Source organism: Diachasmimorpha longicaudata, chromosome 5 (assembly GCF_034640455.1).
Source record: "Diachasmimorpha longicaudata isolate KC_UGA_2023 chromosome 5, iyDiaLong2, whole genome shotgun sequence".
Taxonomy (NCBI): Eukaryota; Metazoa; Arthropoda; class Insecta; order Hymenoptera; family Braconidae; genus Diachasmimorpha; species Diachasmimorpha longicaudata.
The window spans coordinates 5893934-5918594 of NC_087229.1; the positions used below are offsets into that span (position 1 = coordinate 5893934).

The 24661-nt window shown below is 46.3% G+C and overlaps 2 protein-coding genes across 4 annotated transcripts in view; both read right to left on the reverse strand.

Annotated features, from left to right (window-relative positions):
- LOC135162972 (intermembrane lipid transfer protein Vps13-like) overlaps positions 1–8265 on the reverse strand; it is a 13765-nt gene extending 5500 nt beyond the window's left edge. The window contains exons 1-9 of the mRNA XM_064121990.1: positions 7780–8265; positions 7199–7306; positions 3231–6902; positions 2802–3143; positions 2457–2623; positions 1708–2380; positions 1464–1608; positions 819–1132; positions 68–727 (exon numbers count right to left, since the gene is read on the reverse strand). Coding sequence (XP_063978060.1) covers positions 68–727; positions 819–1132; positions 1464–1608; positions 1708–2380; positions 2457–2623; positions 2802–3143; positions 3231–6902; positions 7199–7306; positions 7780–7920 — 6222 coding nt within the window. The 5' untranslated portion in view covers positions 7921–8265. The remainder of the gene's footprint in view (positions 1–67; positions 728–818; positions 1133–1463; positions 1609–1707; positions 2381–2456; positions 2624–2801; positions 3144–3230; positions 6903–7198; positions 7307–7779) is intronic.
- A 991-nt stretch (positions 8266–9256) lies between these two features.
- LOC135163191 (uncharacterized protein) overlaps positions 9257–24661 on the reverse strand; it is a 43508-nt gene continuing 28103 nt past the window's right edge. Inside the window, exons 3-8 of one of the 3 annotated variants that reach the window (XM_064122452.1) lie at positions 19480–21576; positions 18663–18952; positions 18122–18472; positions 17199–17814; positions 10485–16960; positions 9257–10258 (exon numbers count right to left, since the gene is read on the reverse strand). In XM_064122452.1, coding sequence (XP_063978522.1) covers positions 10223–10258; positions 10485–16960; positions 17199–17814; positions 18122–18472; positions 18663–18952; positions 19480–21576 — 9866 coding nt within the window. In that variant the 3' untranslated portion in view covers positions 9257–10222. Of the gene's footprint in view, positions 10259–10484; positions 16964–17198; positions 17815–18121; positions 18473–18662; positions 18953–19479; positions 21577–24661 lie in introns of all 3 variants that reach the window. The other 2 variants (XM_064122451.1, XM_064122453.1) reach the window with 2 other exon arrangements.

The following is a 24661-nucleotide window of genomic DNA, read 5'->3' on the forward strand; positions in this document are numbered from 1 at the left end:
CGAAGAAAAAGAAAATTCCATTCATGATTTTTGTTATCAATTAAAATGAAAGAAAAAATGCAATTACCTTCTCTTCAGCAATTAATTCAATCCTGCTGCTGTGTCCAATCTCATTCATGAGACTCAATTTCCCAGCGTTTGTTGGGACAATAGGAATTCCTGTCTTATTCTTCGTGAATATATTCAATATAATATCAAGTATTGCTATTGTATTCTGAGTAACAGTGAAATTAATTCTGTCATCAGCACTGATGATTATATAATTGGCAATGGGTGAGGGCTCGGTCAGTGTTCTCGTAGCAGGTTTTATCGAGGTGTATGAGAATTTTCTGGTAGCGACGTGTTCAGGCGTCAATTCGAGACCCTCGTCCTCGCATTTGCTGGATGTATCGGAGTTTGTGTCGTCGTCATCATCGGTCTCGTCGTTGGTGAAGAGGTGGCTAAAGCTTCGGACGAGTTTGTCCGGGCCATCGTCGTCGTTGGAGTCCGAATCCTCGTCGTGCTCGAAACTGTACTCATGAAGGCTGATTTTTGAGGTTGTCTGAGCTGTGTCTGGGTGAATGAACAACATGTCTTCGTTGCTCGGATCGTCGTCGTTAGAGATGTGATTGCCCATTCGCTTTTTCTTGGGAGTCGATCGTCTCATTGGGTTCTTGGAGTGATTGTTGTTGTTGTTGTTGGTCTGATTGAGGCAGGAGTTGAGCTCGTGAGACTCGGCTTGATATACCTGCGGATAATGTTGGGGTAACGGTGAAAATTTGTTAGTTTCTTGGGGTTGTCCCGACGTTAAAGTTAACAGGGAAAATTATAATTTTTACCTTTATTGACAGCTCCCAGGGATAATAAGTAACGTCATCCTTAGTGCAGAGCTCGATGAAAGGCTCCCAACTACCTCGACTCGCATTATAGCAGAATGCGTGAATTTTAAAACTAGAATCAAACTTGTAAGTGGAATTGACGGATGTGATAGAAGCCCCGAGCTCGATCTCTGCTTTCACCATCGGAATTCTCTCGACGGTATCTTCCATTTCCAGGATTACGTGCACCTCGAAGGGCTTAAGGCTCAATATCTTTATCAAGTTCACGGCTGGATCTTCGATGGGAGGGAGAGGTGGAGAGAGCACCTCCCAATCTGTAAGGGCTCGAATTAATGAACCAATGTTTGCGGTTTACTTTAATCATTTTAGTAATTCACGTGGACGCGCCGAGGAACCTGTTTTGCACAACAGATGGTGCCTCCCCATAGGTGGATTTTTTTCGAAATATTTAAATTGAAATTGAAACAAAAATCAACCAATCCTAGAATCTGTCAAAAAATTAGAGGACTCAGATTTTGTTTTTAATCGAAACACATTCTGCGGTTTTTTGCACTTATTAGAAACACTACTTCTAATCATCGGCAGTGTCCACGCAATTTACTAGTTGTATTATGAACCCAGTCATATTCAGATTCTTTTCCTTACGTCCATTCGAATTTCCCCGGTACGGGGATGAAAAGATCTTCTTGGGGGACCAAAGATCGCCATACCCAATAATTTCTGAAGAATCATTCTTGTTCTCAAATTTGGCGTCAATGATTTTCAGTATTTCGGATGCATCTCTCAGGATCTGAAAAGATATCGAAAATAATTTTGACTTCAGTCCTTCAGCATCACTTCCAATTTGAAGATATACCTTCTACGACAAGTTCTTAGGATTATCACTCACCTGACTCAGGGTGCAAACAGTTCCAGCCGAAAGATGAACATCAACTGAGCTGACATCGAGCATAATCTGTCCCTGATCATCCGTGCTCTTCTCCGTCGTGCATATATCGATATCACAGGGCTTGAGAACCCACTGAGGCGGTTGTCTTCGGAATCGCTCTTGGCTCTTGCTCTTCGCGCAGACATTAGACAAACTGCAGACGATTGAGGACGAGCCCAAGTGCTTGCTGCTCTCAATCATAAGCTCGGCCTGGACTAGGATAGCGTGGGCATTGCTGGCCATGAGGTCCCCAAAAAGCAGGACTTCTGGTTTTCTGATTCTAATGGACACCGATGTTCCCGACTGCTCCTCTAGATCATTCGGCTGCTGGATGATCAGCTGCGGGGGTTTGGTCCTCGATTTATCATTTACATCGGTGTGAGTATTCCCCTCGTATGCCTCATTGACGACTCCCTTGTCTATCTGCTCGGTGGGAAGGGACTCCACGAAGTACTTGGTGAGCTGCAGGAAAAATGGAATCGAGAGGTTTATGCGGGTCTCCTCGATTAGCATGTCAATGCATTTGTCACCCGCTGGAGCCTGAGTGAAGGTGAAGTCGAAGACTGGTGGCTCTGACACAGAGATCACGGAATCGAAATTCAGACCAGCTGATTTTGCCGGCGATTGAATGATTCTGAAATAGTGGCAGGTGATAGTCAATATGCTGCGACGTATGAGGGGGAGTCGACTGAAATAAATCAAGGACGTACTTTCTAATGACTGCTGATTTCTTTCGAGTGTCTTCCAGGGTGCAAGTCCTCAGAGAGACTTTCATAATCATACTTCGATTGCTGTACAATTCGAAGGCCAATGTCACCTCTCCTAGGTTCAGCTTCCCTAGACCATTGTTCAGGTCTCGCACTGGCGAGCTCAATATCTACCAACGATAAAACCGTCGAGCGTCATAAAATGAGGAGACCAGCATTAATACAGAGTAATATTGAAGAAAATAAGGAATCAAAGGCAAAATTGATGGGAACTGATATCACGATTTCACCTCTGACAAGGAACGCTCTAACGAAAGCCAAAAAGTCATCAACAAACCCCATAAGTACCTCATCGGAATCCGAAAAGAGATTGATCTGCAGCCCATCGAAGGAGACTTTCATGTTCACTTCGCAGACTGGATGTTCCTCATTGGTGAAGAACACCTCGAGCTTCCTCATGGTGGCATCACCTGCATAGTAACTCTCGCAGTGTTCTCCTCCAGATCCCTCCTCGCCTCGCACCCTCATAATTTTTCCCAGATTATCTTCCCAGATGTTGAGGATTGCCCCCAGGTCCTTCTGGCTGAGATTTATGATCAGTTGTTCCACTGAACCGACAACCTCGCACAGCCCATACACCTGTGCACCTCCCCGCCTACACTCAATGTTCCTTTTAACATCGAGCCTCATCTGGGGATGTACAAAATCGAATATTTTTATTTCATATTTGCACTTACATGTTAACGCCGGTAAATTAAGATACATTAATAGCATTACCTCAACATGTTCGAGAATAGGCTCCTGAATCTTGAGCACCCCCGCCAAAGTCATGATGGCTCTGGACACCATGACAGCTTCCAACTTCAGAAGAAGATTATCCACAACAATTTCGTCGCTTCTGTTTCTCTTGAAGAAATTCTCAATGGTTAGTAATCCAAGGTCGATAACAAGAGCATTGGGGGCATCCCTCTTCTGTGGGAACATGAACGTCGGTCCCTGAACATCGATGGAGATGTGCAGCTTGGTCGGGCTCTTCCTGAGTTCCTCGATACTCCAGTTGACGAAAATTCTGGAGATTCCGTTGGGAAATATTGCTCTCACAAGGTGTGCAAAGGGTTCGCCGAAGTGCCTACAGTTTCTGAAGACCTCTGACAGCAGCACAAAATTAATCTTTCCAAATGACAACTTGAAGCTTCCATCCGTCTTTACATCATCGCCACCCTGAGCATCGGCCAAGTTCATGTCAGACGAGAGTTTCGATGAATACAACTTGGGGGCATGTCTGACGTACTTCAAATCCAGTAGTTTGTCGTCCTCGGTGGTAAGGATCTTCGTGTAAAGAGTAATATCACTGAGGTCCTCGATGGAGATCCCCCCAACATGAGCCCTCAGTATCATCCTCTCATTGGCGTTGTAAATGCAGTCGCTCTCGACGCTGTTTACCTTAATCTCCAGAAGATCAGTGTCTTTCGTACAGAGCTTAAGTAATAAGCTGTTGAGCCTCGCCGAGTAACTGAGCTTGATCGCTCCAGCCGGCACTGGCGGGTCCACTTCCCTCTTCTTGAACAGTCCCCGGATATACCTCACTACCTCTACCAAACTGGGAATCTTCCCGGCGTTATAGGAATACGGAATGTGCATGAGATCCTCCACGTAGTCACTGAGCTTGACAAAAGCCTGCTTGTGAAAGACAACATTGATGTTCCTCGTATTGATCACCAGCGACTGCTCGATGCTCTTGAAGTGGGTCTTGAAGTCCGGGCAGTTGGCCCTAACCTTTCTATAAGCAACTCCAACGACGTCGTAAGCCCCGTCTCCTGATATCAACTCTAGATAGGAACCGGTGATGCCGGCGTTGGTCTTGTCAGCGAGGACAATTGTCCCTATTCCAAACTGAAAGGCTGGGCCGTACTCCATGAGCGCCGATTCAAGGTAGATCGTGCACAGACGAAGGATTAGGTACGGCTTGTCCCGGTTATGACAGTTGGATCCGTCCGGCGTATTTGAACGGGAGTAGCTCGCGTGCACCGATAACTCCCCTATCATAATCCTCAGGAGCATGTTGACGTTGTTGTGAGGGGAGATGTTGTCATCGAAGCCCGACAAATTGATGGACCTGATCCACTGCTCCAAGTCCTCCTCGCTGAACTCCGAGGAGGAAACGACACTCTTCTCTGAGTCCGTTATCAGCTGATCAATACCATTGATTGCGTAGTCCGACTTCTTGCGGATAATTACGAATGATGCAAGTGCCACTATCGTCCGGATTTTCGTTAGCTCCCTGGAGGACATGGCAAGACACTCACTGCTGTCCTCCTTCACTTTCAGAAGACTCTTCCGGAAGTCTTCGAGGTCGTGGGGATGGGGAATTGAGACTTGGGTCATGAAGTCGTTGAGACACACTAGCTTGTGCTTGGAGACATTCAGCTTGATTGTCGACACAGTGATGTTAAGCTTGAGTCTCGGTAGGAGACGGTAGTCAGGCTTGATGCTGATGGAGATGGTGATGTTGGCATGGATCTTCGGGACGATATGAAATTCCGAGTCCTTGAGATTTCGGGATTCGCGCCAGTCGTCTCCAGAATGGCAGATCAGGACTTGGCTGTCGGATAGAACGATGTGTATTCTGTCGTATAGGAGCTCCTCTAACTCCATGAGTGTCGCATCCTCTAACTGCACCTCCGGAGCCTGCAGCTCTGTCTTGAGGCTTAGGCGACCTAGATCCATCAGGATTATGTTGCCACAGAGGGGCTGTTGGAGGCTCCCTCCGTCCGGGAATACCACATACGGGCCTTTGATGTCGAGCTTCAAATTTACTCGAAGTCTTCTACTCATCACTGATCCTATTATCCCCATCAGTCTCTCCCTCGTCCTTCCGTACACCTTCTGCATACTCCACATCAGGTGACTGACATTGGACTTATTTCGTTTGAAGTAGTTGACGATCTCCCTGATCGCAAAGTCGTGGTAGGTCACCTCGAAGGCCTCGAGCCTCACGGTTATATCATAATTGAAGTCACTGTCCTTGGGATTTCTCTCGAAGTCAATGGCGAGGAAGTTGGAGGCTGTATTCCCGGTGAGTATATTGTCAGCCGTTACCAGTGGAACCAGATCGTTTTCAATTGAGGAAGCCCCCTCGATAACGAGACTCTCAGCCCGCGCTGACACCTTGAATGCCGCTAGCTGAGGGCGCGTTTCAATGCTCATCAAGAACTGTCCCATCGTCACCACGAGAATCTCCCTTTCCCTGGCGTTGGTGTCGTTGGTTAAAAGACTCAAAGACCAGTTGGCAAGGGTGAAATTGTACTTCCTCTCGATGGACCTTGGTATTGGCTCAAGTTTGAGCTTCGCCAATTCTTCACAGTGATTCTTCAGTGATTTGGGACTGATGGGGACCCCAGACAATTCCTGCAGTCTCTCGAGATTCACCAGGAGTCTGATATTTGAGTTGAGGCTTTCCACGGTAACGCAATCGGGCATTCGCTTTTTCAGCTCGATCTTCCCCTCCTCACGGGCGATTATAATGTTCAGAATGGTCAAGCAGTCCTCGTACTTTTGGAGATCCAGTTTTAATTCTGTATCGTTTGGCCTGATGAGGGCCTCCATGAAGGTCTCCTTGTATTTTCTGTAGTTTCTCCGATGGTTCTTGACGTACTCCCAGGTGTAAGGCCGGATGTTTTGCTCGAGAACAGCTGTCATGCTGTATTTCCACCAAGCACGTGCGTCCTCCCTGATCAGGCATGTGGGATGGGACTGTTGGATAAGTCTGTTACGCTCCACGGGCCCCTGCTGGAGGGATCTCCAGAGCTTACAGAAGCTGGAGAACTGGCTCTCCGACAGTTGCATCGCCACATCCTGTAGGACAATGTCCACCAGCATTCGCGAGGGCTGTCCCGTGTTGCTCTGATTGACAATCACCTTGATTTTTGTGGTAAAAGGCTTGATGAGGAACTCAAAGTCCTCGCTGTTGATGGAGAACGTTCGCAACGATCTGTGCATCACAGCTTTCCACTCAACGAGGCTCTGGAAGTCCCAGCTATTGGGGTAAAACTCGAGTGAGGGACTGCCATTGGGGTTGAGGTACAGCGATAGCGACTCAACCCGGATCAGCTGGTAGATCGACGTCGACGTGGGCGGCGTCACCCCGGGCTTCCACTTGTTGTTTGTCGTCGCTATCGAGAAGGACTGAATACACAGACCACAAGCTATGCTCGAGCTGCAGGAGAACTTCTCCTCGTATCTTATGTGAACGTTTGTGACGGTTATCTGAAAATTCTTTATTAAGGAACCCATGAGTGTATCCAGAAGGCCCGATGGCAGACCCGAGTGCAGGAGACTGTCACCTTCTAGGTCCTCCAGGAGCTTGCGCTTTGTCGCACGCATCAAACGCTTTTGTACTACTTCGTCGTAGTTGCCGGACATTGCTGGCACTGCCACTATATATATGTCCTGGAATTGTTGGAATTTGTAAGTTTCGATATAGAATTGCTCGACATAGAACTGCTCCACATAAAGTTAAAAGGTATTTTGTAACTACTTTTTTTTTAATAATAGAATCGTCTGAAAAAATCTAGAAATTCCTGTTGCGAACAGTTTAGCGAATGAAAAAATATCGAAACTCCGTCTATTGATTTTCCCCAGAAGATATTTTCAACTGAGGTGAAAAAGTGAATGGTGGGATGTGTTTTTTATTGACTTACAAGTCAATAAAAAAAACCAGACCATGCAATATAATTGATATTTACCTCTATATTTAGAATAATAGGTTGAGAAAATAGACCAGCCCATGGTATCTTCAACGATACCTTTCCAACAATACCAATTTCTATTCTAATTGGTAACCCAAGCTGATACTGCAATCAAACAATGAACAATATGTATTTGTGTACAATGAGTTTTAACATCGAAGTATATAATTATCCGAATTGAGCACTATGTTAACTAATATCTATAGAACTTTTGAACTGCAAATTCTTTTGTTAGGGCCACAAAGGACCTTACACGACATGACTTTTTCATCGAACATTTTCACATTTTAACTCCACTGCAAAACAGCAATGAAATTCACAATTGTATTTTCTATTCGAGATCATTGAATTCTCTTTTTCACTGGAAAAATTCAACAAAAAATGAAGAAAAGTTCAATCAGGATAATAGCTCTTTAGGACAAATTGCCGAGAAAAACAACATTCTATTGGTTTTTTATAAGCATTTTTACTGACCCACTCCAGTAAAATGGGCTCGTAAAACCAATACAAATCCAGCAGAATGACCTCCCTAAAAACAATAACTAATGAAACTCCAAAAAACCCAGAACTCCACGTACCAATGCCTCTGGTTTCAGCTTGAGATCCGTCAGGTACGTATCACCAGAGAATATCCCTCCATTAAACTGTTCCGTATCAAGGTCCTCCACGTATCTCCCAAGGAGACGATTAAGAAAAGCTGCCACCGCCCCCTCGAACATGTTTACGGTTAGCAATTGATCAGTCTCTTGATCAACAATAACAAATCGTCATCATCGCCCGATGATATCAACACAATACTGATTTAATCGACAGAATAAAAATTATAAATAACAATTCACTAGATTCAGCACCACACGTCAGTCTCGTCGACGTTTCGTTAGGCCATTGTCAAAACCCTTTGACATTTTCCTTAACTTATTGACATTCGTTCACAACCTCACTCCAAGGATTCTTCGGGGCAACAAATCTAATGTTCGTCATGACTGAATCACCTGATTATTTATTCAGTGGGAGTTCATGAGAGTGAATATCCACTGGTGGAACCGAACAGCTGTAAAGCTCTCTCCCAGTGCACGCCGCCGCAAAACGCCGCAAGCTTGTACAGCACTATGCGGCCACTTGCGCTACAGGCAGCATGAGATATTGATTTGTATTTCTTTATCTGGAGGGACGGCTTTTAGGGAATCGACGTGCCTCAATTTTTATTGTAGGGATGTCTGGAGTAAAACGGATGTCTTTTTATTTAAGCTAGTCTCCTGGCACTAATCACTATGACCTGTTTTTTGGGTATTGAATATAACTGCATGAAAGAAAATGGCGTCCAGGTTGATGAGAATTATTTAATTATTGTCAACGGGAATGACCAATTTGTCGTTCCAAGAAGGTCAACTTTCTTTACTGTTTACCAATTCCATAAATTTAGTATAAAAATGGAGGTTAATTGAGAAATAATTTCTCTATCTCTTCAAGGATGAACTTGATTAGCCGAGAGTCCTTTGTGTTTTTGCGTTGTTAGGAAAGTTAATTTGTCCACTGACCAATCTGGTAATTGCCAAGTATCTGAATCATCCATTTCTGATTGTTGAGATGTATAAAGAAATTTGTGAAAAATAAAGTAATTTTGGAGATGGGTGTATTTGACTCCACGTGTCGGTCTTACCCTCCTCTACTTGGGCTTGGCATTGTGAAGGGTTCATGATTGATTGATTTTTTCCTGGGGTTCAATTAGTTTGTTAGCGTGAGAAACATTGATGATCAGAGGATTATTCATGATTTTTCGATTGCCATCACGGAAGAAAAATTTTGGAGAAAAAACTATTAAATTGACTGGAGAATTCTGATTTCTCATGGAAATGAAAAACGAGACATCAGAATTGTATGTCTAGATGATTTATTATGGGTTAAAATATTATTTTATTTGAAATTTCTAACACAAAGTATGCAGGGGCAATCCAGTTGTCAAAAAATATTACAGATTTTTTTTGAGATTCAGAAAATAGAAAAATGAGCCAGTTTTATCGTCAACTGCTGGAAAACTCGAAAGAAATTCACACATTGTATTAAATTTTCTTTTATTGTCAAGATTCAAACAATTACATGTCTAATCTCCTGATAAAACAATAAAAATACAATAATTATCAGTAAAGAGACTTAACAGTAGTCAATATGTACAGAAGAAAAAATCGTTTCACCGATTATCGATTAATAATATCAATGTAAAAACGCCACACGCCAATCGTACATATCATTAATCGTCTAACTGATGAGTTAACTCGAATTAGCACAATCTTCAGTTGATTTTTTAACTCATGTTAATTGCATTAATAATAACTCGCCCTCCAGGATGAATTAGGAAAAAAATTGACAATAATTATCCTAGTGTTTCTCATTTATTATTTTTCAATGAAAATAAAAACGATTGAAACTATTCAAACACTTGTGCTCCCCCATTTTTAATTAAAGTCGTGATAATGACGTTGCACAGTTTCGTTGAACAATAGATTTAGAAATAGATATCTGATACAACATTTGCACGAAGCTGAGCAACATGAGACGACTCGAGTAAACAATAAATTTAGGTTTTAAAGAATTATAACAATAACAAGATTTTAATAGGTTCCCTTTCCGCACGATCATCTTTGTAATGATAATTTCCATTGAAATTCAATATCTCAATTGTTTTTCATTAACATTATATATAAGTTTTGGCACGAAAATGTGTGACACAATTGTTAACCGCATCGTACTGAGCCCAATTAGTATAAAAATTTATAAATCTATATATATATAATATTTGTAACAATTACATAAATAAATAGGCGTCGTACAGATGACCAGAGTGTGATACTCTCTCAGATATTGTCTTTAGTTATGGCCGGCACTTCGGTGATTCATAATACCATTCCATGAATCGCGAAGGCTCTCTATAAAAATTATTATTCGTCCATTAATGTTTTTTTGTTCTTTTCTTTGCAATTTTCTGTAACAAAATTATTTGGCAACACCGAATACAGTTGACTCTCACAGCGAATCAAAGTTAGAGTCACGATCGCTGACCTGAAAATAAAGCAATTTTTCATTAGCTCATTAATTTATATAACTAAATTAATTTATAGTCTTTCAGGGTCAGGAGGTGAAATACGTTGAGTAAAACTTCAGAGAATTTTGTGTTTTTTCGGGAAACCATCAATAAAAATGTATGAGAATATTTTCAATAAGTTAGATTAAAACATGAAGAATTTCAAGGTCGTGAGAGACAAAATCTATTCAAAAAAACACTTACCGCTCTGTCTGGATTATACAACGGCGTATGCCGTAGTCTGAGCGTGCTCCCCAGATCCCTCTCCGCTGTAATGGGTCCCTCACTGGCGCTGTCTCTCGCGTCCCTAGTATCCTTAGACCCCCGACTATTCTGTTTCCCGGAGTTCTCTCCGTCGTCCTCCGCAAGATCCAGTCTGATGAGTTTCGTCGTCGCCTGAATGGTGGTGGCCTCGCACGACCTAGCCAGTGTCGACGTACCGTCCTGATAGTCCACACTCCTCAACGTCTTCAGAGTCGAGGGCTCGAGAGTTCCCTCCCCAATAGTGGAATCATCATCGGCAGCCCTAGTAACTGTCGCTGATACCTGGAAGCCGGCACTCACCAGGGCCCCAGTGTTTGGAGGACTCTTGACGACCCTGATGGTAGACTCCTCGAAATCCCTCTTCATGAACTCCTTCGTCGTACTAGCGAGACTCTGCTTTCTGTTGCTCCCCTCGAGGTAACTAATCAACTTGTGTTCATCAGCTGAAAAGGACGTGATGGGCTGTTTGTACTGGCCCTGTCCCATTGACCTGTACTTGGCCCTCGGTATCATAACACTCAGTCCCCTCTGATCCTCGCCACCTACCTCTCCCGAATACTTCTTCTGATGATGCTTAGCATAATTGTGCCGGCCCTTTCCCTTCTGCGTTTCTTTCGGCGGTGCCGGAGGTAACGGAGGCACAGGAGCATTCGCCCTGGGAGGAGGGGGCAGTACATGAGGAACGTGATGAGGAATCGCAAGATCCGCCACACTTCCCTCACTGCTTGTATCCCCCCCATTTACACTCGAAATCATCGCACGTTTGTCCCCGGAGAGTCGTCCCTTCTTCAGCTTATGCGCAGCCAACCTGGGAGTTCTGAAGCAGGCGAGGGCTAGACAGACCCCCAACAGCCCCAGGAGAATGGCTCCAGTGGTAACCAGTGCTATCAGCAGGACCTTGAGATTCACCTGGCAACGCTGACCACTGTGCCAGGGGAAGCACTCGCAAACCTCCTGCCCGTAGGAATTACCGATGCAATTCCCTTTGTTATTGCACCTGGCGCATCCCAATGGCGCCTGCGAGCAAATTCTACCAGGATACGTCGGGTTCTCCGACAGATCCGCCCAGCCCTCCTTGCATGAGCACTGGTAAGATCCGCGGATGTTGAAGCAAGCTGCGTGAGGAGAGCAATCGTGATGGGGAGCTCCTTCCTCGGTGGTGCACTCGTCAAAGTCCCTCGCGTCAATCATTGCGAGGTTCGGCGATGCAAAAACATGCGTTCCTCCCAACGAATAATTGCTTGACATGAGATACTTCTTCATGGTCTCCTTCAGAGTGGCCTCGTGAGCGTTGTCTGTTAGTTGCACGTGGAATTCAACCTCTGCAGGATGATCCTCGGATTTATGGAATCTCGTGATCACCACTCCCCTGTAGATGTCCCTCAGATCGCTCTGCATCAGCGTCCGATCGAGGGCTTCTTGAGCTGACGACACAAGACGCTTGAATCCCGATGATGAAGTATTGTTCAACACCATCTTCTCGTACTTGATTTCCTCCCGTCCAACTCTTTCCAGTGGTAGTTTCATGGTGTACGTGTAGGTCGGTTTGCAAGGACGATCGGGGAACATTCTCGCAAAACCGGGCCGACAGATACAGCGCGGTTTACCTCCCACTGTTGCGCACACCTCTGATTTAAAGCCCCGACACTCGGGTTTGCATTCCTGTAGCATCGGGGGGTGTGACACTGACGGAACTACCGGTGCTCCGAGGATACCTCCTGATAGGACTCTGTGTATTTCATTCCCCGTTGTGTCTTGCTCGTCCCGGCTGACTTCCTCCTCACCACCGTACTCTGCCTCCACTTCTTCAGCTCCTGGTGATGGAGGATTCTGATCGGACATCACTACGAAGATCGAGTCGAGATTGTCTGGGGAGTTATAGGTATCGTAGACACTTGCTGTTGACTGGGCAGATTGAAGGACAGTTGTCACAGACGTTACGACGACACTCGTCGGCCGAAGCAACGTCTCCGTGACGGTCTCCACGATTGTCGACGTTATGGTGCTGGTTAACAGGAGCGTCCTCGTCGTCGGTGGTGAGCCTACAACGGACGTTTCTGTCCTGGTAACCGTCAACGTCTTGAAATGTGTTACCGCCTTTGGTTTCATCTCTGCGAAGCTGTCGACACGTACTTGCGTCGATGACGAGCCTCTCCTCACCGACGTGATGTCGATGTTCCGGGAGGTGGTGGAGTTGGCGGGGAAATTGCTGAAGTGATTGAGGGACTTGGTGGGTGTTGGTGAGATCCTAGTAGACACACTGTGACGACTACCCTCGAGGATAACTGACTTCCGAGGACCGAAGGCCGGATTCACCCGAGTGATGTGCACCTGCGGTCGCACAGACGACGACGGATTGATCTTCTTGTGCGTCTCTCTGTGGCTCGGCGCTGTTCTTATCCTCGTTGGCATCACCAGGGTCGTCAAGATCTGAGTCGGCTGCACTGACACCTTGGACGCCAACTGACGAGTCTCGAAGGGTCTTACCGTATAAACACTTATCAACTCCGGCTTCCTCGTCTCTGTGATGGTCTTCATGATGTCGGACACGTCCATCACCACAGGAAGATCCACTGTGCCATGGACAATTGGTATCGTTGACTCGACGTCCTGCATAACTGGAATATGACTCGTTGCTACAGCTGTGCCAATTTGAATGGACCCCGATACGGCGATCGCCGGTCGCACTGTTGCTATTTCAATTCTCGAGGACTCGATGACAGGTGGTGGTACCATGTCCTGAGACAGCAGCTGCACTAGGTAAGGTCTGGATTTCGTTGGTCTTGGGTATGTGGGCGGTACCATCGAGTAACTTGGTCTGGAGGGACTGGGGGGAGGAGGTGGAGGTGGTGGTGGTGGTGGGGTTTCTCCGACGACCTTGCTGGAGTCCTTGAGGGGAATGTACTTGGGAGGCTGACGACCACTTGGTATCAGGGAAACTGGCGGAGGCGACATACCCAAGACATTTGTGTCAACTGGCGGTGGTTTGAGATCATCATCTTCGTGGTTCTGCGAGTCCTTCGGAGGGGGTAGCGGCTTCACCTGAGGCGGTGGCATCATGTCCTCTGACGGAACCTTCGAGTCGATTCTGTGGTGGGTCTTCTGCTTCTGCTGTGGCTTTGATATTTGTGGCACATGGGCCACATCGTCGGCAGACGCGAAGTTCGTCTGGAAGGCTGTCTCCAGGGTCTCCGGGGCTTTTTCCTTGTTGATGTGCATCGCTGGCTGCATTATGATTGGTCGAGAGGGCGGTCTGTGGTCCTTAAGGACCTCTTGGTTGGTCTTAGTGGGCGGCTCAGAAGAGATTAACACGGGACGAGGCACTACCGGCGGCTTCGTGATGATGTAGGGATAGGCGGGGTGTGGTCGAGTTGATGGACTGACTTCTGGCTTCCTCAGGGTCTCGGTGTTTATGTACTTCTTGTTCATCGATTGAGGGCTTGGTTGAGAGGTGAAGTACGTGGATGGGACTTGTGTCAAGTTCTTGCGATTCTGGTAGTTTTGCTGGCTGTCTTGGCCATCCCAGTGAGTGGGCGGACGGGCGTGACCTCCTGGCGGATGCGGCTCGGGATATATCTGGAGGGGTTCCTCCGTACCATCAGGGGTTGATATCCTTCTTGGAGGCTCCACTGGTGGCTTTAGGTCGATGGTGTCGTCGGAGGGGAATTCATATAACGTTTTAGAATCGAACTGAGGAATCGCAACTCCTTCGATTACTTCGTAATTGTCAGGACTGTCCATTGAAGGTTTCGAGGTGCTCGGGAACTCTTGAGCAGGCTCCACGTGGTCCTGATGTTGGACTTCATGAGCTTGGTGATCATTGAGAGGGGCTTCGGGTTCCTGATGTTCGGCATTATGGTCTTCAGGAATAGCTGAAGACTCTTGGCCTCCCGGAGACATTTGGATTTCATAGTCATAGAAATCTGGTTGAGCGTTGGCCCCTTCAACAGAGGAAGGCATTTCAGTCGACGGTGATTCTTCTGTCACAGGATGACTCTCTTCAATCTGGAGGACTGGAACTGTTTGTTCTTCCTGCTGTCCCTGGGCCTGTTGATCTTCTTGATAAATCTCTTGATTTTCGCCATGCAACCCGTGCCCTTCCTGACCCTCTGCACCCTTAGGATATCCCATCGGCCTGTCCTCGGACTCCTCAGCCGCTGAGTCGATAGTTTTCTCCGTCTGCGTCCCAGACCAGATCTCAGCTTCATTCTCAGGTGGCAAAATCTGGCCAAAGTTTTGAATTTCGGGCGGACTGATGTCCAGAGGTAACTGCACCACCTGTGGCTGTTGCGACTGCACTACTTGTGGCTGTAGTGGCTGCACCACTTGTGGCTGTTGCGGCTGCACTACATGGTGATGGTGATGGTGAATGTGGGTCAGGGGATGTTGGTACCCAATCGCTCCACCCGATGGCTTCTCCTGAGTTTCCTTGTTATTCCCCAGCTTATGGAGGTTCTCGATGGGGACCTGTGGATACTTCGGTAGCTGAGGTCTCCCTGGAAACTTAATCTTCCCTCCGTGAGAGGGATAAGGCCTCCTCAGCACCGACGGCCTCGGACGGTGCTGCACTCGAGTCTTGTGCCTGTCGCTCTTCCACTTTTGCTTCATTACCTCATTTTCCAGTGTCTTGTTGATTTGTTTCTCGTGGCCGTGGTAATTGAATCGATGGTAGTTGTGGCTGGGGTACTCCAGTGATGGTGGCTCACTTCTCCTGGGTGGTAGGTGCTCGATGTTTACCGGTGGCTGGTGATAATCCACCCTGGGGGGCGGAGGGGGCGACAGGTCGACATAAATCGAACCCTGACTGTTCTGGGCTGTTTGCTGTCTCATGTTCAAATTGTCAGGCGAATGATGCACCAGGATCTCCGTGTGCACGTGTCCCTGGCTCTGGCCATGAATATCCGGTCGTTGAATTAGCCTTATGTCAGAGGGTGTTTTCTCCGGCTTGACAATGTCGTAGAAGTTCCCCTGGATTTTCGAATTCGATATTGGTATAGTGTGAAGGTAATTATTGCCAGGTAGTTTGTAGCTCCCCGATGGGTTTGGAGGGGGCAGCATGTAGTGTGATATGTTTTCATCAACTTTGTCGAGCTCCAGAGGGATCTCCGGCTCAGGATACGGGGAGGGATCATCGAAGTACTGTCCACTGATGTGCGGTTCACTCGTGTCACCAAATATCAGGGCTTGAGTGCCGCCCTGGGGGATTACCACGTTGGCAACTTGGCTCGGCTGGATGTTCACCAGTAGTGGCTGTCCTGTCGATCTGTCGATTACGTGAGGCACTTGATGAATTATCGGCTCAGATGACTCAGTCAACGTTGGGGGTTTAACTGCCACTTGTTGGCTGGGGGAATAGATTTCCAGCCTGTCCACACTGACTATCGGATCCTTCTGCGCCCACGCCGGCCTTGTCGGCTCGTCCTGGTGATGGTATACGTGGGGATGACTGTCTAGTCTTGATGGTGCTGGGGGCGTTGAGGGCGGGGGAGGCGGCAAGATTATCGGATCCTTTGAACTCCAAGGCTTTCGAGATTTATCCGATAACCACTGTGGCTCCTTGTGATTTATATTGGGATTCGCGTACTTCTCGATGTTCGGTCTGCCTGGAGGTCTTAGCAGCGGATCGTTCTCCAAGATATCATGCTTCGATGATGTTCTAGGGGGGATTTTTTTGTTCAACAGGTCGGAGATCTTTTTCTGTGGAAGAGAGTGGTACGGCTTCGTGTCTCCCTCATCCCGCAGTACCTCCAGGACTGGGTGGACTGGAATGTTTGGGACGGACACTGGTGGAGGCTTCAGGCCACTCACTTGTCCACTATCCTCATATGTCTGGGGGGGTCTGGGTGATAGCTTCCCAGGCTTTCCGATGATTACGTCACTGTTCGCTGTTATTATCTCACCTGGTGAGATTGGAATACCGTCCACGAGGCTCGCAGCCACTTTGTGCCTTGTCTCCGGGATGAAGTTGGGATTTGACAGCTGTGTTACTATATTCTGACTCTCTGCTGTTTCAATGTCACCGTCGGCGAATTCCGAGACTGGAATGTAGATCGGCGAGCGTTGGGTGGTAATTTGATTCAAGTGATTGATGTTTCCATTGACGTTGACATTTGCGTTGCTAGTGTCCTTTGGGGGAGGAGGTGGAGTTGTCGGGAGGGAAGTGTCATTCCTTCGGTTGTTGGACGATGGTTTGCCTTGAAGGAGACCGGCCATTGCGGTTATGACGGGACCGAGAGCGGACAGGCCGTTGATTCCTAGGGAACCCAGACTTAGCAGGCCTGATACCGGACGCTCTGAACCTTCCTCGAGTTCTGTCTGGACCTCGTCGTTCTCAGAGCCACTCATTTCGGAGTCCTCCATGTCGTCGTTCTTGTCGCTGTGGTTATCGGAGCTCGCTCCGGGTTTCGAGCCAGGGTCTTCTGGGGAGAGGCACAATATAGTAATTTTATTTGCGCCTTTGAAGATGCCTTCCAGTGACATTTTCTTTAATTATTACTTGTGAAAAAACTGTGAATAGTTGAAATTATTTACACAATTTGCTGGAACTGTCTGGAAATTTTATCTTTTTAGAAATCCTGAAGATTGATAAATTTTTTAAATGTTGAAAAAAATGATTCTAATGATAAATATATTAATTATTCTCTGAAGTATTACCTGGAACTTCACTGGTATGTTCCAACGAAGAATCCGGCAATGCTGAAGGAGACGGATGGTTAGCAGTAGACGACGGATAGATCTGATCCTCATCATCGAAGAATATTATGGTAGAGCCTGTGACGATATTCTGCACCGGATCCGAACGATGAGTTGTTGTCAGGAGATTCATGTATCCCGAGTTGAGTAAACTGGGCGCAATGGACTCGGTGACGACGTTCTCTACTACGTGAGAGCGGGAGGAAATGGTTGTGGATGTTTCACCGTCGGCTCCTGCCTGAAGGAGCGTCGTGAAGTAGGTGAAGGTCGTCAGGTAGGTCTTCGTGGCGAAGATTTTGATGGGATCTGAGTTCGCTGTGGAGGTAATCGGAGAGACGATATCCTGAGGGGACGTCGTCTTCTTCGGTACTTTCTCCACTGTGACGTCGGTGGAGGTGGCCACGTTGGTCCGGACCACTGGTGTTCCTTTCTCAAGGTAGGTGTTGGCGTACGTGTAAGTTATGTAGTAGGTCTTCATTATGTCTGTTAGGGAGTCCTCTGGGTTGTCCAGAGCTGTCAGAGTCGTGGTGACGCTTATGGGACGGGGCGGAGGGGGCGCCGACTCCGTGATAATCAACTGGAGCAGTCAATAAAAAAACTCTTTGAAATTTAATAGTTGGAAGACTCGACTCGTCCGGTTGTTCAATGTTTGGCTAATATTATTAAATCTAAGGGATATGGCAGAATTTTTATGATTTCATTTTTTGTAGCGCATAATTGGATACTGAAAAAAGGTCATAATAAACATTTTGCTGTCTTCATTACATTCCGGGACTCTTTATCGTGAAACTCCATCGATATTAATAGGAGAATAAGGCCCTGCAATAACTTGGCAGTTCATGTGCTGATTATTCACAATTAATTCTTATCAAAGAAATACTCACTCGCGTAATGGTATCACTGAGTGTCGCTATTTTCGTCACCCCATCCTCGACGAATGTTTTCTCGAGGAGCCTGGTACTGAGGTAAGTATTCGTTTGAGCTGGTGAATGTGACTCAGATGGCTCCAGAATCATATCCAGGTAGTGCTGCGGTGCTGTCACTGTATTGGCAATCACCTTTTGGCTGCTCCCAAGGGCATCATCTGCGTTTGGATGCTCTGCATTGAGGGTAAGATATGTGTAGGTGGTTTTGAAGACCTCTGTTCTTAACGTGGGGGAAGCTTCCAGGGTCACTGCAGCCGACTCAGAACCTGGCTTTCGGTGACGCTCCTCTGTTGCTGTATTTGCCACGACCTGGACAAAATTGATAAGATAATCGTGGCCGATTCTAATTTGTTCGTTTACTCGTCTGACTTCCGGAACAATTGTCCTCGGAAATAATAATGTACCCAAGAATAATTTCATGAGCAGGATTTTCCGTGAATCAATTTCCTTGAGAAAAGTATTCGAATAACTTTTATATTACAATGGATTGTAATTTTACCTGTTGATCGGTAGACACAATCGTCGTTCCGTCCTTCGTTATTGTATTCAAATAGGTGAAAGTTGTAGTACAGGTCTTCGTAACGAATTCATTAGGATCCTCCTGAGGCATCATCATTACCACAGCATCCGAGAGGGTCAACGTCGGCTGAGGATTGGAATTTTCCCATCGCAATGCCGGCGTTGGCCCGGCGACTATCACCTCCACGCCGTTAGACATAACTCTAGTCGCGAGGTTGAAACGTCTACCCTCACCCTCTTCCAGCATTTTAAATTCTACATTAGAATTTCCTGTTGTATCAAAATTTCCATTAATTATCTTCATCAATAACACATTTGGTTTCATTTGCTCAGTAATTGTTCATCCATTTTGTTCAGTCAATTATGCCAAAGACAGTTTATATACAACTGAAGTCCGATCAAATGTACAATATTTACAATAATCCAAGAGATTAATTGAAGACGAGAAATGGGAAAGGAGAAATAGATTTATTCAGTCTTCAAGAAATAGAAAATCATTTGTACAAATTTGTGGTGAGGGGTTGAAAAACGACAAGACTTTGCAAATATCTTTGAAGCTAAAGCTTTCGTTCTGAAATAATCTCGTGCACTTGACGCTTTTCGCGTATGAAACAATGCAATCGAAAGATATATAAAATATTCCAAAAAAGTCTATTGGAATTCTATCAAAATTCCACAAAACTCTCATTAAAATCTATGAAATTTTCACCCCTGTCCTCACCACAATTAATCGATCTAAATTAATAATCAGAAGACAATAACGACCTCTGAAGAGCGCACTAGGGGAATATACTTACCAATTTCCGAATGATCAGTCATAATGGTCCTGGAGCTCATGGAATCCGTGATGGTGGAAGGGGTAATTGTTATGGGAACAGTGAGTGTCAGTGTTGTAACGCGTGGTCTAACTGTCGTAGAGGAGGTCACCTCAGTCTCGAGTCCATTCAATTTCGTCACGACGTAAGTATAAGTCCTCAAACGAGTGGATGTGACAACAGTCTCTGTGAAGATGACTGTCGGTGTGGGCTCGACACCTTTCTCCCCTATGTCAACATCCCGAGATGATGATATATCAGGGATATTGAGGCGCGAGAGGGACAGGTAGAGCTCGTCGGAGAGGCCAGCTTCAATTTCCTCGGGGGTTGGGGAAGAGGAGACAACGGTTGTCGCGTTTTTAGAGATATCGGATAGTCTGATGGTCGATGTTGGAGTTATCTCTTCGGTGAAGGTGCTGGGAAATTCGGGAGGAATTACCGTGAGGATATCAGAAGACGATGTGGATGTGGAGAAGATTTCTAGGGAAGACTCCAGGAGATCTCCTGTCACATCATTGGGAGATTCTGTCATTGATGATGAAAAGTCATTCGACATTGTCGACTCTGAGACAACTGGAGATGGTGAGGGTTCGAGGGAGCCTTCAATTGTCATTTCTGTTGGAAGCTCTTCCTGCGATTCCTTCTCCACTTCCTTTTCTTCTTGTTGCTGTTGTTCTTCTCGCCTTTCTTCACCTTCTTCGGATGATCCTTCTTTGACCTCCGGGGGTAAAGTTCGCGCCTCATCGTCTTTATCTGACTCTTCTTCTACTTCTGGGGACACAGTTTGGTCTTCGGGTTGTTTAGACGATTCTTCTTTGACTTCCGGGGATGAAGTTTGCTCTTCATCCTCTTTAGACTCTTCTTTTACCTTCGGAGGTACAGTTTGGTCGTCTGCTTCTTCAGACAATTCCGTTTTGATTTCTGGAGGCAAAGTTTGATGTTCATCCTCTTTATCTGACTGTTCTTCATCTTCAGGACGTAAAGTTTGCTTTTCTCCTTCTTCAGAGGTCTCTTCTCTGACTGGTGAGGATAATGTTGTCCCTTCATCTTCTTTAGATGATTCTTCTCTCACTTGCGGAGGTAAAATTTGCTCTTCGTCCTTCTCAAGCACTTCTTTGACTTGAGGAGGTAACTTTAGATCTTCAGTCACCGTCGTCGTGGTTTGGTCTTCAGATTCATCGATTTCCGGAGCTCTTGTTACTTCAGGAACTTCAGAAGTCATTTCAACAGGCTTAGAAGTGGTTCCATCCTCTGGGATTTCACCAGCGCCACTTAAAGTAGTTTGCTCCGGGGAATTTACATCTTCGTCTTCATCATAATCCTCGTTTTCATCATCTGAAGCGGGGAAGAAGAAGTGGTCAGTGATGATAACTGGAGTGGATTCAGTTGTGATCGCAACATCTTCAACTTCTTCATTTTCCACCTGTTCCTCAATTTTCCCATTTTCGGTGCTAGCTTCCAGAGGATACTTCACGGTCTCATCAATGTCATTAACCAATCGACTGTCATTAACACCATCCCTCGGTGTAGTTCCCACAGTCTCCTCTTCACTCTCGTAGTCCTCCTCATTATCCGATGGGCTGGGAATCCCGTAGAACCCAGTAGTGATAATAGCGTACGTAGGAGTTGGTGTAATGATCGGCCTTACATTTACCAATTTCTTTCTTACAACTCTCCTTGGTGTCGTCGTAGGCTCAACCCGCACTGTCGGCTTCAGCTTCCTCGTGCGCGTGATGGTGACCTTGTGTCTCTTAGGGGCATCAAAGTCCTCAGGTTCATCGTAATAATTTGCGTCGTAATTTGAAAAGTACCGAGATCTAGCCGCCACATTGCGTACTCTCGTTACGACAATGCGTCTTGGTACAGAAGACGTCTGTTGAATTTCCTGAGCAATTGGTGAGGACTTTGTGTAGGTAATGAGCGGTCGTCGTCTTACAACGGTGTACTTGTGCTTTTCAGTAGTTCTGACAATTGGAATTTTGACAACTTTCCTTCTGATACCAGGATAGTCGTCCAAGTCGCCGTCAAGCTCGTCAATTCGATACTTTTGGCCAAAGAATGATTCTCCAATAGGCTCATCTGAAAAGAGCGACTCTTTTCCTCTTGTCTCTTGATTTCTTTTCTCACAAATTCGATATTACAGTTTTGTCAATCACCAGGGGATTTATCCGTTACCTCCGTTAAAGGGGCCAACAAGCTAAGGCAGCGATAAAAGCGTAATGGTTGATTTTCCTCTCAAATTTCCCCATTTTCCAAAATATCGGTTTTGTTGCTTTTGTTTTGGTATGTTGTCCAATTGTTTGATTGGACGATCTAGGCATTCTTAGAGTTTTCTTTTCAGTGGTCGTGTGGGCGCGCGTGCGGCGGGAAATGATGAGGGGGCAGGAAATGAATGAACTCATTGTGTGAGGAAATTGGAACACGAGAGCATTCCAATTTGTTAATTAATTAATAGTAAATAGAGTGAGGACAGGAGAGCGAGATGAAAAATTCGACGAGTGATAGGATTAACTTTGAAAGGAGTATTAATTCTTAGTTATTTGAGCTGTGAAGCCGGACATTTTCTCGTGATGCTCCAACATATGAGTATTCAATAACTAGTTTAGATGGATATCCTCGATTTTTGGAAGATGTTCAGCTTCGAGTTTTGTCTTAATTTTATTGTAATGGAAATGAAGGGATCGGAGTTATGGGATTCAGGCATGGATAGACGTGGAGATGTGCCGTCCTACGTCACCCACAACACTCTCAAGACTCTGGGTGGGTGAATGAGCGTTGATGGACTCTTCACTAGGATTGAGCCTGCTCAATTCAGCCCCCGAATTGGCAATTAGCGATGGAGGTATTGATGGTTGAACCTGGATAACGTCCCTGCGTTTTCTGGACATTGTTGAGTCCTCTCCAACTTTGACTGTCGATAAAATTGTGCTGAATTCTCCTGGTCTCTTTCCAGAGACGTAGAGAGTTACAACACTTGATTCAGGTGTCTCTTTTTTCTGGAGTTTTGCCCGCTGTTTCACTGGTTTATCAAAATCATCGGCGTCAGATGAGGATTCCTCCTCAGGTCTGTAGTCCAAGTCGGCCGGTTGGTACTTTCGTTCAAGCTCACCGGGAAGAGAATTGCTTTGTGTGAAGATGGGCGCTGCTGCAAAGAGAGGATCTTGTTGCTGGGCCTGTGGGAATTGTGAAGCTTGTGGCTGTTGTTGAAGAAGCAGAAGAAGAGAATTCAGATTTGCATGTGGAAAAGCAGCCGTTGGAGTCACCACCACTGTATCTGTGATGAATTCTGTTGCTGTAATGACATTCGTCGAGGAATCGGTGAGAGTCGTGAAGATCTCTTTGCCCCGGAAGGTCAGAGGAATGACTGTGCTTCGCTGCTTTGTGATTGTTGTGACGTAGGAGGTGGTTCTAGTGTTGTAGGTGGTCGTTGGTGTCACATCAGTGGCACCACCACCACCAGCACCATTCGGACCAAGCAGGGCGTTCTGTCCACCCAATTGTCCAAGGAGCAATTGGGACAGGAGGATATTGGCGAGAGGTGCGTTACCACTGGGCAGTGACGCTGGTATCGTCGATACAACATTTTCAACCGAGTAGATCGTCGATGGAACTATCAAGGACTGCGAGACTCTACGTCCATTGACTGTCGTTAAGGTGTGTGATACTCGGCTAGTGGGGGTTGTATGGAGTAAGAATCGTGTCACTTCCGTCTGTCCGTTGAGATTCACCGCGGAAGACTCCGATGCTATTACCAGGAGTGGCAGCCCATCTCCACCATTGACCGTATTGTATCTCTCTGGTCCCAGAACTTCGATACTTGGACTCGCTGTAATGATACTCCGATGCTCTGTCACACCATTTGTGAAGATTGGAATTGTCGCCTGAGTTGGAACGTAATGAGTCACTGTGATGGTTCCATCATCTTTATTGTAGGAATAATCTTCTTTGGATCCTCGTCCTCTTTGAGAGGAAACTCGTCTGCTGGGACTTCTTGCTCGTGTCGGAGTTCGCGATGTCGAGCCCCGTCGATATTCCGCGGAATCTGTTCTTCTCGTGGGTGTTCTAACTCGCGGGCTGTTTGATCCTCGTAAGTTACCTTTGGACGCTACTGATGTTCGCTTGTAATTACTGGGTGTTTTCTCGCGCAGGGTGAATTGCCTTCCGGAAGATGTTGTCGGAGTCGGCTTTACTCGAGGACTAGCCGGCCTCCGACGGGACTTTGAGCCTTCCGAAGACTCGCCAGATGAGTATTTTTCACTGCTGGTTTTAGGCAGGGGACGGGCCGATGATGTGAGAGATCTCGTTCTACCATTGAAGGGAGATCGATTCGTCTTCAGGGACTCGTCATTATTACTTGAGGTATCAACGTCTGATCTATCCTCGGCCGAGGCCAGTGTCCCAGGTCGTCTGTATCTGTTGCTTTGATATGAGCGCAGTTGACTCGCTTGACGTTTCGCCCTTCTTCTCTGACCGGCGAATCTATTACCGTAAGCGACTCTCTGTGGTGCAGGTGTTGTTGTCGTGGCGATTCGCCTTCTCTTATTGTTCTCAGATCCCTCGTAGTCATTATCAACAATTTCTTCAACTGGTTTTTCGTAATCAAAGGTCTTGGCTGTGATGCCGGGGACCTCAGTAGTTTCGTACTCTCCATCTTCGGGATCGGTTGTCGGTTGATTGATGAAGTTACGAGGAGGGAATAGCCGATTGTTTCCGCGGAATCTGTTGTTCAATGGCGGAGCTGTAAGAGACCGAGCATTTGAGGATCTCGCAGGTGCCGTGGGCTTTGGAGTCGTTGTCGTTGTTCTTCGAGTCGGTGGAGGTCCTCGAGACAATTGATTTGGCCTTCTGAATCTCAAGAGAGGATTGGTGGATCTCCTGGAAGACTCGGTCGTCGTTTTCACTGGGATCGTCGTAATAGTCTCGCCGAACTCATCGTCGATGGTGGAATAAGGTGTCTCGTCAGTCACAAACGTCGTTGCAGTGAACTCATTGGCTTCATCATCCTGATCATCAGTTCTTATTAATTGAGTTGGGTTCGCTGACTGTGGTGATCTGGGAAGAGTCGAGGATGGTCTGATACCACCCCGAAAACCTCTACTGGAAGATCCTGGGAAGGTGGAGCTCGATGATCCTCTTATCAATGGTCTGGCTGATGATCCCCGAA